A 14,513-nucleotide genomic window follows, 5' to 3' on the forward strand; every position below is an offset into this window, starting at 1 on the left:
GCTTCAGAGACATCTTTTTCCTGGAATTATTAAATGTATTCAAAATTTTAGTTTTGAGTTTCAAGAATAGGTTTGATTTATTAGAGTTGGACTTGATTACTACTAATTTAGGAAACAGTGTTAAAGATTAAAACTCTTTTTTTAAAAGAGTTAAATGGGTTCCACTAATATGTTAGATTCTGTCCTCTTGCAGAATTCCAATCTGTAGGAAAGTGTCATACTTACGCAAACTGTAACCGGCCATCCAGCTGCCCTTGCTGAACAGGCCTTGGATGAAACGAAATATCACAGACCATAAGTAGTTTGGTGAGAAGGCAACAAGTACTCCAGAGATTGAAGTTACCAGGACAGAAATTAAAAGGCTTATTTTTCGTCCAAATCTGCATTAAGAAAAGCAATAGATACACATGCTCAGAAAGATACAAGGAAAATCATATGCTGAAGCTCTATTTAAGATGCCCTAGGGCAGTGTTTCTCAACCTTGGCCACTTGAAGATGTCTGGACTTCAACTCCCAGAATTCCCCAGCCAGCATTCGCTTTGACTTTGCTTGCCATTCGCATTCGCTGGCTGGGGAATTCTGAGAGTTGAAGTCCGGACATCTTCAAGTGGCCAAGGTTGAGAAACACTGCCCTAGGGCTACAGGTTGTTCTCTACTGATGATCACAATTGAACTTCAAATTTGTGTTGTTGAGTGAGAAATTTGTTAAGCGAGTTTTGACCCATGTCATGACTTTGTTAAGTGAATCACTAGAGTTGTTAAGTTAGTATCACAGTTGTTAAGTGAATTTGGCTTTCCCTTTGATTTGCTTGCCATAAGGTTTGAAAAGGTGATCAAATGACCCCGGGACACTCCAACTGTCATAAATATGAACCAATTGGCAAGCATCCAAATGTAAATCATGTGACCATGGGGATACTACAATGGTTGAAGGGTGAAAAATGGTCATACATCCCTTTTTTCAGCGCTGTTGTAACTTTGAATGGTGACTAATCAAACGTAAGTCAAGGATTACCTGTTCTGCCCTGAGTAGGAGATGGACTCGTAAAGTACCTTCCAATTGTCTCATTCTATCAAATTTGTTTAGCTCTTTATAGGCTCAGCATTTCTGCCTGAGTTCACGCAACATGCAAATTTTAAAACCAGATTCAAATTTGTTCTGCTCATATAAAATATTCTGCCCCCCCAAAATTAGGCTTCTGATGATTTATAATTAATACATCCTGCTAAGATTGTGACTGGCCTCCTACAACACACTGAATGCCACACTTCCTAGCCCCATGCTAGATTAATGCAGTGTCCTAAACTAAAGTTTTGAGTTACTTAAGAATTTTCTTGAACACCATGAATAAAAATAGATTATGAGGTATCCATCTCTGCCTCGGCTGAAAAAACCACTAGCAGAGCAGCCTTGTCTAAATGAATACATGTTTTTGTTCCACAATAGTAAGCAGCCTGAATCATGGTGTTTGATTAACAGTACTGAATCTGAACACAGAGAGGCAATGTTCACAACAATATAAAGCATTGTAGGTCCAATTTTCTATTATTCTTCTCTGATGAGATTTTAGGTTTAGGTTTAGGTTTAATTTTATTTGTATGCCGCCCTTTTCCCTGAAGGGACTCAGGGCGGCTCACAACTCAAAAAGGGAGGGGAAATACAAACAGAATAACAAAAACATAAAACCATACATAGTTAAAAGCACAACAATCATACCATTCGAAGTGGGGCAGCGAGTCTTTAGCCCCAGGCCTGTCAGAACAGCCAGGTTTTAAGGGCTATGCTAGGGTGACCAGACGTCCCACATTTGGCGGAACAGCCCCGCTTTTTCATACATTTTCCCGCGTCCCGCACGCTTTTTTAAAAAAGCACGCTTTTTTTGGCGCTCGCAGCTCCCGCCCATCAGCTGCTAGCTCGCTGGGCTGGCTCATCGTTCTGTTCTATCCTACCTACAAATTTAAGCCAGCCCAGCCTGCCGCTCACTGATTTAATTGGCCTGGACTCCAGCCAATCAGTGAGCTGGCTGGGATGGAAAATTTTCCATCCCAACCAGCTCACTGATTGGCTGGACTCCTTAGCTGAGGACGCCTGCGCGAGTCTCCATTTTATTTCGTCTTTGTTTTGGGGTTGCAGCTGCGCTTACTCACTGGTGGTGAGTAAATCATATTCATGTAATGTTATGATTTGGTACCGTGGGAATTGGGAGGCGCTGGGGGGAGGAGACAGCCCCCTTTTCCCCCTTTGCGGGGTTCACAGCCAGCCCCTGTGCTGCGCTGGCACGGGCGGCAAAAGCTCTGGAACCACGTGGAAGTTCTCGGGCGGCTGTTCCCTCGCTCTCCTGCCCCGGTGATCCCAAATTCATTCACTCAGCCGGGGCGGGAGGAAAATCCTTTTAACAATCCTTTTAACTGCCCGAGAACAGTGTTAAAAGGATTTTCCTCCCGCCCCAGCTGAGTGAATGAATTTGGGATCGCTGGGGCAGGAGAGCGAGGGAGCAGCCGCCCGAGAACTTCCACATGGTTCAGGGGCTTCTGCCGGGCGGCGGGAGCCCCGGAAGCAAGTGGAAGTTATTTTGAAGACTGAAACGGACTCCAGTGTTAACGGCAGCCGAGGAGGGAAAGGTGCACTTTGGCAGGGCTTCCACAGCGCTGTGGAAGCCCTGTCAAAACGCACCTTTCCTGCCTCGGCTGCAGCAGGGATCGTGCCGCCACCTTATCTTTCTCCTCCTCCCCTTCCGCCCTCAGTAGCAGAAACGGCAGCCGGGCTGGGGAAGGGGCACTTTCGCAGGGCTTCCACAGCGCTGTGGAAGCCTTGTCAAAACACACCTTTCCCGCCTCGGCTGCAGCAGGGATCGTGCCTTCACTTTATCTTTCTCCTCCTCCTCCTCCCCTTCCGCCCTCAGTAGCAGAAACGGCAGCTGGGCTGCGGAAGGGGCACTTTCGCTGGATCCCATTGAATCCAGAGGAGGGGAGAGAGAAAGAAAGAAAGGGGAGTGTATGAGGGTGGGAGATTTCCTAAACCCCATTGAATCCAGAGGAGGGAAGAGAGAAAGAAAGAAAGAAAGAAAGAAAGAAAGAAAGAAAGAAAGAAAGAAAGAAAGAAAGGGGAGTGTATGAGGGTGGGAGATTTCCTAAACCCCATTGAATCCAGAGGAGGGAAGAGAGAAAGAAAGAAAGGGAGTGTATGAGGGTGGGAGATTTCCTAAACCCCATTGAATCCAGAGGAGGGAAGAGAGAAAGAAAGAAAGGGGAGTGTATGAGGGTGGAGGGATTTCCTAAACCCCATTTAATCCAGAGAAGGGAAGAGAGAAAGAAAGAAAGGGAGTGTATGAGGGTGGGGGGATTTCCTAAACCCCATTGAATCCAGAGGAGGAGTGTGTGTGTGTGTGTGTGTGTGTGTGTGTGTGTGTGTGAGAGAGAGAGTGAGTGAGTGAGAGAGAGAGAGAGAGAGAGAGAGAGAGAGAGAGAGAGAGAGAGAGAGACTATCACTGTGTTGTAGCTTATGATTCTTGATGAATGTATTTTATTTTATTTTATTTATGTACACCGAAGACAAATTCCTTGTGTGTCCAATCATTGGGTAATAAACTATTCTACTCTACTCTACTCATTTCTATTTCAATTCTAATAAGGAGTTTAGCTTCTCTCTCATGAAAATGTAAGCTAGCATAATGCAAGCTAGCTTTAGCTTTCAAACAGTTCATTTAGTGACCAAAGTTACAACGGCCGATGACCATTTTTCACACTTAGTGACCATTTTTCACACTTAGCGACCGTTGAAGCATCCTCATGGTCACGTGATCAAATTTTTGATGTTTGGCAACAGATTCATATTTATGATGCTTTCAGTGTCCTGGGGTCATATAATCGCCTTGTGTGACCTTTTGACAAAATATAAAATTTTTAATCAAGCCGCCGCCGCCCGCCACCCCCCCCCCCCGGTCAATGGTGTCCCTCTTTACCAATCTGAAAATCTGGTCACCTTAGGCTATGCGGAAGGCATATCTGCACTCTAATTTTATATCTGCACTCTAATTTTATTTTATTTATTCACCAGTTTTAAGAGTAATACAACTTTACAAAGCCTGGAAGAGAAGGCAAAAATATTTCAATAATCCTGATACCTATCAGTCAAAGGGACATAGTGTATACACATATGTTTATGTGCATGAATGTATGTTTGTTCCTCAAGCACGTGTTTTTTAAAAAAGCTGTTAAGCAATGGTTTTAAAGTACGGATGAATAAATGAGGCCCCAGCAGCATTTGGCACAAGGAGAGAAAAGTCTTGCCTTAACCCTAAATCAAAATATATGTTGAAACAATTTCCATAGGTTTAATAAAGCAATAACCTAGACTTTTAAGTGTGGGAACAGAAGTAATTTACTCTTAAATCATTACCCACAAATGATTAAAATCCAGGAGATAATTAGGGCCTTTTCTAGATTTGTGAATAAAGTGGAAAAAAATTGTCACCTTAATTACAATTCACAATTCCCACTTATTGGGGTGGGGGAAAACAAACAATTGTAGAAAGTTAGCACCCACTCTTACTAGAAGAATGAAATATTTTAGGAAATATTAAATAGGTAGAATATTGCATTTCCCCCTAAAAGAGAAATAGAAATCTTAAGGGAGACAGAAACTCAGAGCTTCAGCTCCCTGCTCTTGGAAAATATTTGGTGCCCATTGAGAAGGACTGGGCCAGCCTATCTACAAAACAAAATACCTTTAGTTTCAGAGTGATGGGATTAAGACATGACTCTCCAGGACATAATAGGATTATCTAGCAGCAGGGCTCACTGCATTGCAAAATCACCCGAGGACATTGCATCACCCTCCAGACTTCAACCACTTGACTCAGACAAACATGACCCCCACATGGCCCCCTGGGAATCTGACTAGAGCCAATAGAATACATTTCTTGCACAGGAACAGGAAGCTCAAGGGCAAGGCCCAAGAGGGGATATAAATAACCCTCACTCTCCACTCCATATAGTCAGCTGCACCAGGACCATGTGCTTGATGGTTCTGTTCACCATTAAACCATCTTTTCAATCAGCCTTCATATTTCCAGTTCTTTCTCCCTGCTTGGAACTGAACCAGATGGATATTTCTTCTAACAATATCATGACATTGAAATTTTACCATGTTGTTGCTAGATTGGTATTCATAATGGCGATGGGCCATCTATTCCTGATCTTACAAGATGTTTGCCACAGACAGGAATACAGGGAGAGAATGAACTATGTTAAACACTTTCTATAATGTTTTTTGTCACTACAAAAACAAATAATAGTTTCTTCCTGTTTCCCCAAAAGAACAACTGGACTTTCTTGCTTTATTCTTTGGAAATTGAAAATCCAGAGAAATCCAAAATTGGAAATCCACGAAGCTTCTTCAGTTCTGACTGACTTCTTTGCAGTCATCTGGCTGTTAGTTCTTTGAGAATCATTGAGGCTATTTGTGGGTTTTTCTGTGTCCTCAGGGTCACCTGAATCAGAGTGTAAATGGGTATGGGACCTTCTTGGAACTTCTGAAAAGACTCCATTGTAAACAGGAGATAGGTAGGGTTGTATCCCACACCTTCTTGGTTAAGAAGTGAAACATTTTCAAAGAAAAATAGGTTCATTTGCCTTTTGGGACAAAAAGCACCTTTGAAACAACCATGACCTGGATGATTGAGAATTCCCATAGATATTTTATTATTGCTTCTTACTCTTTTGCATTTTGCAAAAAAATGCTTATCCTGAAAGCATGCTAGCATGAATGCATATATATTTATTTTAAAAAGTTGGATGAAAATTTGAGTATTAGGGTAAGAGTTTGAAGACAAGAGGGATTCTATAAAGTTTTTAAAAACGAAAACTAGAAGGATGGTGCAGCTTTGGCAGGAAATGTGAGAGAAGGAACTGGGAACGTTTTTAGCTTCTTAGGGCGAGGAATAGCGGAATCCCTGTTGCTTTCAGCTAAGCTAACAAATCCCACTGAGAATCATACACTGGAAAACAACAACATATTCAAGAACAAAGCACCATGGAAAGAAAAATAAATAAAGCTTTATTTTATTTATCCTCTCTTCTCCTCGTCCAGAGGAAAGTGTTTTTTTTTTTTTTTAACCACTGGTCTTTTTAACAAGCTTTAAATAAATTTTAAGAAACTCAACAAAGAACAAGTCAAAACGACAATGATACCTGCAGGTACATAAAGCAAATAAAATAGTACAAGGTCATTGCAAGCCAAAATTTGAGTGCCAGATTTTAATTTTTGTTTATTCTTCCCATCAAAACCTCCCAAATATTGGATTTTTAAAAAAACAGATAATTCCTTGTAAGGTTATTTTCCTAAGTTGTGACTATCCAGGCCAATTCAGAATAGTTAGCAAATATGTAAGACATGAACTCTATATGTAGATGTGTTCCAAACTTCATAAAGGTCTGTTCCTCTATATTATACTTCACCTGTAGTTGTATGTTAGTCCGTTATTCTGTTCTTTTACAATACTTCTGAAATAGATACCATGTTTCCCCAAAAATAAGAGAGGTTTCTTTTGACCCCCGAAATAAGCGCTTGGCCTTATTTTCAGGGAAATGTTCTTATTTTTGAGGTGCAGGAGGCAGTGAGCATGGTCACCTCATGGCTGCTGCCATGTTGCAATATTTTCAGGGGGGGGCTTATTTGGGGGGGAGGGATTATTTTAGCACATGCTGTCAAAAGCCCGATTGGGCTTATTATCCAGGGAGGTTTTATTTTCAGGGAAAAGTGGTATTATAAGTAGTCTTGAATTTACCATCACAATTGGGATTGGAACTTTTGTTACAAAGTGATGTGGCTGTTAAGTAACTTAAGTGAGTTGTGCCCAACCTTTTTTGCCATTGTCATTAAGTGAAACACTGCAGTTATTAAGTGAATCATGACTTTTAAGTGAATTCATCTCTCCCCCCCTTAACTTTGTTTGCCAGAATCCAGCTGGAAAGGTCACAAAATGGGGATTATGTAAATACATGGAAATTGCCAGCTCCCAAATTTTGATCTCATGACCAGAGGGTTGCAGTCATAAAAGCAAGGACTGATCATAAGTCACTTTTTTCAGCATCATCGTAAGTTTGAACAATAAGTACTTACTTCTTGTAATTGGAAGCCTCAAATAATTATGGATAGCAAACTGTAATAACAATATATTAGCACACTAGCTTATATTTTATTTGATGTTGCAGTGTGAAAGATAAAGAGACCGTGTAAAAACATTTGTACTCCATTAAGCTTTGCTTAAGGGATGCGGTAGCCCAGTAGCAAAGACGCTGAGCTTGTTGATCTGTGGGCAGGTTGGCAGTTCGAATCTCTAGCACTGCATAACGGAGTGAGTTCCCGTTACTTGTCCCAGCTTCTGCCAACCTAGCTGTTCAAAAGCATGTAAAAATGCAAGTAGAAAAATAGGAACCACCTTTGGTGGGAAGATAACTGCGTTCCATGCGCCTTTGGCATTTAGTCATGCCGGTCACATGACCACAGAGACATCTTCAGACAGTGCTAGCTCTTGGCTTGAAATGGAGATGAGCACCGCCCCCTAGAGTCGGGAACGACTAGCACATATGGGTGAGAGGAACATTTATCTTTACCTTTTTAAGCTTTGCTTAAACTCACTTAGATTATCAAATGTTCAATTCTTCAGTTCAGTTAGAAGTGTAAAGTATCCAGAAATGCCCATATACACCACCTATATGGGAGTCTAAGTGTATGTATAACTTTATACAAATACCAACCAGAGATGAAGTTTCATATTGAATGGCCAGGGTCTAGTTTTCTGGCATCCTGATGTTTGTAGGCAGCTGTGGATGATATCTTCAAAATGAGCAACAGCACCAAAAAACTAGACTTGGCTATTCAGCCCAAACCTCATCATTGGTTGATTGACACCAGCTGTAAAACCTAATATTATACAAGTTTGTATATGCATATGCAGACCTATTCTCATAAATTGCAAAAAGCTAGCACAAGTTGAACAGTGATGGAATTCAAAAAAAAATACTATCGATTCTGTGGGTGTGGCTTGTTGGGCGGTATTTACCAGTTCTCCTAACTACTCAAAATTTCTGCTACCGGTTCTCCAGAATTGGTCAGAACCTGTTGAATACCACCTCTGAGGTAGAACCTATAATTACTTTAGTCTTCGGTATGTTACTTTTCAGAACCGTCTGCTTTGTTTCACACTCAGGTCCTGATTGACAAAAAACAATATGCCTGAATTCATATCTTCTACCAATCCATCACCATCACAAACATTCCTTATGCTTTTATTCATAAAGACATTAAATAGAAAAGGATACTTATCTAACCTCCTGTGCAATGTATGTATTGTCAACATGCTTTATTTAAATCATACACCACATGTAGTTGCATATATCAACCAAACTTCAATTCCATACTGTCACAAAAATTCCATACAGGTAGGCCTCAGTTATCAACAGTTTAGTGACCGTTCAAAGTTACAGCAGTATTGAAAAAAGTGACTTATGGCCATTTTTCTTACAATCACTGTGGCATCCCTGTGGATGATCAAAATTCAGATATTTGGCAACTGAATCATATTTTTATGACGGTGGAGGTGCCTTGGGTTTATACGATCATCATCTGTGACTTTCTGACAAGCAATGTCAATTTTTAGGAGTAACATTTTTCAAACCAGCAGAAATAGGTGCAGGAATAAGTACACAAATACACCATCAGCGAACCACATCCATATTTCAATATTTCTTTGGTGTATGATTTTTTTGCAGCCTTCCCGGCTTTCAGCATTCTCACAGCTTTTATAATTTTCCATAAAGTTTTTTCTTAGTCAAAAATATTCTCAGCATTTTTTTCAACTTGATTCTTTGACGTAATCACTATTATCCTGGAACCAATCTCTAAAATATTCGTTTCAGTATTGTCTCAATTCAGTTACACCCACATTACACCTATTCGGTACACCCACGTTACACCTATCCTCTGCGAGCTGCACTGGTTACTGATTGGTCTCCGGATACGCTTCAAGGTGCTAGTCGTCACTTATAAAGCCTTTCATGGTATTGGACCTGGGTACTTGAGAGACCGCCTGCTGCCAATTACCTCCCAAAAACCCATTAGATCACACAGAGTAGGCCTCCTCTGGGTTCCGTCTACCAGCCAATGTCATCTGGCCACTACCCGGGGGAGGGCCTTCTCTGTAGCGACTCCGGCCCTTTGGAACGAACTCCCCGCAGAGATTCGGACCCTCACCTCTCTCCAGGCCTTCCAAAAAGCCGTTAAAACCTGGCTGTGTCGGCAGGCCTGGGGTCGATGAGTTCCCTTCCCCTCTCGAATCGTGTGGATGTTGGTTGTTTTTTAAATGCCCTGTACTTTTGTAGTTTTTGTGTTTTTCCCTTCCCCTCCTTGGGTTTGTGTGCCGCCCTGAGTCCCGCAGGGAATAGGGTGGCATATAAATAAAATGAAACTCGAAACTCGAAACAGTTGCATCCCAAATCAATTGTTCCCTTATTTTTAAAACCTTCCACTTTAGTGGAGGCAGTTCAGTTTTCCTCACCCACTTTCAGAACAGGTTTTTTTTCATTTCACCAATCCTTACTTTCTGTTATTCGTATTTAGTTTTAACAACATTGAATGATGGACCCACCTGTCTGCTAGGTAGCCGGCGAATATAGATCCAACCAGAAACCCACCATTCACAGCTGACTGAAACATATCTAGCTTCCAGGAATCTCCACAAACCAAGTTAAACTGAGGAGACAAAGAATCAGAAGTAAAATTAGTTCTAATCATTAAGATAGTTAAGTTCAGAGAGAAATCTCCAAGTAAAGGGGAAGCAGATAAAATCAAAATAAACCAGATTCATCCCCACAACCCACCCTGCCAACTGTTTTGCTCCAAATTTAGGAGAACAACTTCAAGTTGTTATTTTTGGTTTTATTCCGCTAAATCAGTGTTTCTCAACCTTGGCAACTTGAAGATGTCTGGACTTCAACTCCAGGCATCTTCAAGTTGCCAAGGTGGAGAAACACTGCACTAAATTATTGTTGAATAGGTCAGACCTTTAGTTTTCTGTTGGGATTCAAGCAATTAAGAAAGACAAAGGAATATACTCTTTAGCAAAATGTATGTATAGATGTATGTATGCATGCATGTATTAATTAATTTTCCCCCCTTATCTCATTTGTGTTCTGCCAGAAATATGACTTCTCCTCAAGAGCTGTGGTGACACAGTGGTTATAATGCCATACTGCAGGTTAACTCTATACACAGCCAGGGTTTCATCCTGACTATTTCAATATTGACTCTGCCTTTCATCCTTCCTAGGTCAAGAAAATGAGGACCCAGATTGTTGGGGGCAACAGGCTGACTCTGTAAACTGCTTAGAGAGGGCTGTAAAGCACTGTTAAGCGGTATATAAGTCCAATTGCTTTTGCTATTGTTATACCTATTGGGAAATTTCACTCTGCAAATAAAACAAAAAATGTTCATATAAGCCTTGGGAAGGCCTCACATTCTAGCAGCTACCTTGTGAAAGGCCAGACAAGGCATGCCTTGCCAACTGGGTGAAGAACATGGCAAAGGTCAGTTGGGGGCAGCCGGAATGGCAGAACGAGGGCAGTCAAGAGGCCAAAGATGGTGAGAGGTGGACATTTGAGAGGAAGTGAAGCAGAAGTGAGAGCATCAGGCAGGAGGAGCGAATCACCTAATGACGGCATGGTTCTGTTCTAACAACTGCGATGGAGACTATCAGAATTGAGGTCAGTACATGGTGCAGTCACCTGATTTTTCACTTAATACCTGCTTTGTTTAGTGATAGAAATTGGGACTGTCAGGGAAGAGGTTGCAGAAATGATATCTAGGAGCCGGGGTGAAATCCAGCATGTTCTGACAGGTTCTGGAGAACCAGTAGCGCAGATTTTGAGTAGTTTGGAGAACCGGCAAATGCCACCTCTGGCTGGCCCCAAAGTGGGGTGGGAATGGAGATTTTGCCATATCCTTCCCCCAGGAGTGGGGTGGGAATGGAGATTTTGCAGTATCCTTCCCCTGGCATGCCCACCAAGCCACACCCACAAAGCCACACCCACAGAACCAGTAGTAAAAAAATGAATTTCACCACTGCTAGGAGCTCTGATCCACAGAAAGGTTAGGCAAGACAAACAGTGCAGAACTAAACTGTAGCAATTGAAGGTCCTCCACTCTTATCTCCAGAGGAGCAAGTCACAGTCCAGGAAATTACTACCACAAGTTCAGAAAACATGTCAAAGGGATTTCAAAATGAGGAAATAACAATTCAGCATTTTTAAAAATAACAAGTGTGTTTCTTCATAACTATAGAAAATATGGATATCTTCCACAATATTAACACTGGATTATATAACATGCATACATGTAGTCAAGACATTATAGCTGTCTTTAATCCAGTTATCTATCCTGTGGATGCGTTAATGTCATAACCAGTAAATGCTTTGTCATCTTTGATTACCCTCCCCTTATGGATTATGAGTTTTCAAACAAGTATCAGAATAGAGCAGAAATGTGGTATAACGGTATCTGTGAAGACATTGAAGATGGAAAGAGACATGGAAAAAACATCTCTAAACTAATTCCAACCTTGAATTCAGTGAATGACTGCAGTGAAGAGATTACAAATAATTTAAAAGCAATCAAACAAAAATTGAAGGAGTATGTTGAAGAGTACAGTAGAGATATCAACATCCAGAATGCCTGGGAAGATATTCCCTAGTTACAAAAACCTCTAGGACTAGAAGATAAAGTTAGATCAGCTTTCTGGTCATTATCAATTTGGAAGGCTATGGGAAGATATGGAATACCCACTGAGATATAGCAAGCAAAAAAAGAAAAGTTCTAATCAGGTTATGCCAGCAAATTTGGGAGAAAATTGTGGTCAACAAATTGAAAGAAATCAATATACATCCCAATACAAAACAACCCCGAATATACAATCTGTCATTGAAAGAGCCAAGGTGGCACAGTGGTTAAATGCAGCACTGCAGGCTACTGCTAGATCAGCAGTTCAGCGGTTCAAATCTCACCGGCTCAGGGTTGACTCAGCCTTCCATCCTTCCGAGGTGGGTAAAATGAGGACCCAGATTGTTGGGGGCAATATGCTGACTCTCTGTAAACCGCTTAGAGAGGGCTGAAAGCCCTATGAAGCGGTATATAAGTCCACTGCTATTGCTATATAAAATTCTTAATTTCACATGCTAGCAAATAGTGCTTGGCTTCACCCAACACAACTTAGAGCATTTTAAGGCCATTCACTCCCTCTCAGCTTTAAGAAGCAAGCAGTAATAAAGCATTTCCAAATCTTGTAACCAAACTGTATGTATTAGTCCAGGCAATCACTGGGAGTAAACATTGAATCAAAGCACATGTACACATGTGCGTGCACAAAAATGGAGAGAGAGATAAATCAGTTTAGATTTGCACATTATAATGTTTACAAAGTCTGAGGAAGCATATTCTAGAATTCTTTGTAGAAGCCATGGGAGAAATACATTTACTTTCTTGCTGAATAAATCCAAGTGGAAAAACATGACACATGGCATATATTTAAAAAAAACAAAATCTTATGTTATATTTGAATATTTTAAACAACTGCAAGACCTTACCTCAGTCCCAATGGACAAGATTGAAGCATCATAAAGCCAGCCATCTTGACAAGTGGTCAGAAGAAGGCTCCTGTTCTCTAGTCTGGTAAAGTCTTCCAGGGGATTTGTACAGCTCAGCCCACTTTCATTCCAGTTGACATTGTATCTCATACATTGAGGGGTGAAAGTATCCTCGTTGGATGTCCCTTTGGGAACGGTGTGATTCAGTTCATCTTCAAGAGTCCAGCCACACCGGTTGCTTAATTCAGCAACTCCTGGAGTCCGACAACGGTGCTCAGGTGTATACCCTAGGAAAACAACTCCTACGTAGACTGGGGCAAAGAGAACTGAGAGAAAGCAAATGAGAAAAAAGATCCTTTTCTGGAAGAAATCAAATTCCCCAATGTGTTCCAAAAGATCATCAAAGTCAGGCATTTTGGATGAAGGCTGAGTCAATTGCAATCCAGTATTAAATTGTACTGAAAAGAGATGTGCTTATACAACAAGGCATTTAGCCCCAAGATAAAGAGTTAATTTATGAATGATTAAGCCATCCATTGCAATGTTTATAGATGTTTCACCAGAGGGAAGATCATCTCAGTAAGCATCAAATATCTTTAGTGGCTTGTTTGACTTATTTAGCAGACAACCAGGTTGGTTATAAGCTTCTATGAAGTTTTCCAGAAATCATGATTTCTCTGGCTTGTTGTGGGTGAAAAATCAACTGGAACCAAGTGAACAATCTGAATTTATTCATCAAGGCAAATATCAGTGTGAACACCAGTAGTGCACTCAACAAACCTCTGGTGGAGGGTAAAGTCTCTTTCTCCTGCTTTCCTAGAATATTTATCCAGTGTTGGAGGCTCTTGTATAATCACGTACTCTGCATTCCATAGTACATTTATTCAAATGCTGTCCCTAATTTACCCTGTAATGAATATTCTAGGAAAAATCCATCATGCGATAGACTGGCAATCTGGAGAGAGGTACAATGACTCTATTACAATTTGACTTTCACAGCTATTCAACAGAGCTATCAGCTACTTGTTAATACTCTAGATTAGTACAATTTTACAATAATACTACTTTCTTATTATTTTTTAAAAGTCCAAACAACGTATACACAAATCACATACATATTATATAATATGGACACTATGTGAGTGTATATCTGTGTATACATAGGTAAAGGTTTCCCTCCCACATATGTGCTTATCGTTTCTGACTCTAGGGAGTGGTGCTCATCTTTGTTTCAAAACCAAAGAGCCAGCGCTGTCCAAAGATGTCACCATGATCACTTGGTCGGCATGACTAAACACCAAAGGTGCACAGAACACTGTTCCTCCCAAAGGTGGTTCCTATTTTTCTACATGCATTTTTACATGCTTTCGAACTGTTAGGTTGGAAGAAACTGGGACAAGTAACGGGAGCTTACTCTGTTATGCAGCACTAGGGACTCGAACCATCAAATTGCTGACCTTTCTGATCGACAAGCCCAGCGTCTTAGCTACTAAGCCACCACATCGCTTCTGTGTATACATACACATACACATATTTCTTAATAAGGAAGTGTGTTATCCTAATTGATCCAGGGATCTTCTAACTTCTGAAATACCTAAGTCAACAAAGACATAATGGATCTCCATTGCTTAATTTCCAACATTTTTATTTAGCACCTGCTAACAATCTAAGTAATACAATTTGAATTTCTATAATCAGAATCTTGCTACCACAGCAGTATTAATACTTTTTCCTAAAACTTATCTTCATTTTTCATTAACTATTGCAGAATTGAGCACTCCTCTAAAAAAACTTTCCTATTTCATTTATTCATACATATATTTCAAAACAATGTTTTCCCACTTAATAGCAGTTTAATATAATTTTACTAATTA

At 40.6% G+C, this 14,513-nt stretch overlaps 1 protein-coding gene across 6 annotated transcripts in view; it reads right to left on the reverse strand.

Moving 5' to 3' along the window:
* The window catches only part of LOC106548799 (solute carrier family 22 member 2), a 34,929-nt gene that overhangs the window by 18,244 nt on the left and 2,172 nt on the right, over positions 1–14,513 (reverse strand). For 3 of the 6 annotated variants that reach the window (XM_087718220.1, XM_087718222.1, XM_087718221.1), the window contains 3 exons: positions 12,640–13,342; positions 9,651–9,754; positions 226–380 (listed from right to left, as the gene is read on the reverse strand). In XM_087718220.1, the coding sequence (XP_087574346.1) occupies positions 226–380; positions 9,651–9,754; positions 12,640–13,053 (673 nt within the window). In that variant the 5' untranslated portion in view covers positions 13,054–13,342. Of the gene's footprint in view, positions 1–225; positions 381–9,650; positions 9,755–12,639; positions 13,595–14,053; positions 14,234–14,513 lie in introns of all 6 variants that reach the window. The other 3 variants (XM_087718219.1, XM_087718217.1, XM_087718218.1) reach the window with 3 other exon arrangements.

Source organism: Thamnophis sirtalis, unplaced genomic scaffold, assembly GCF_051295495.1.
Source record: "Thamnophis sirtalis isolate CommonGarterSnake01/CBP01778 unplaced genomic scaffold, rThaSir2_p1.2 scaffold_6, whole genome shotgun sequence".
Lineage (NCBI taxonomy): Eukaryota > Metazoa > Chordata > Lepidosauria > Squamata > Natricidae > Thamnophis > Thamnophis sirtalis.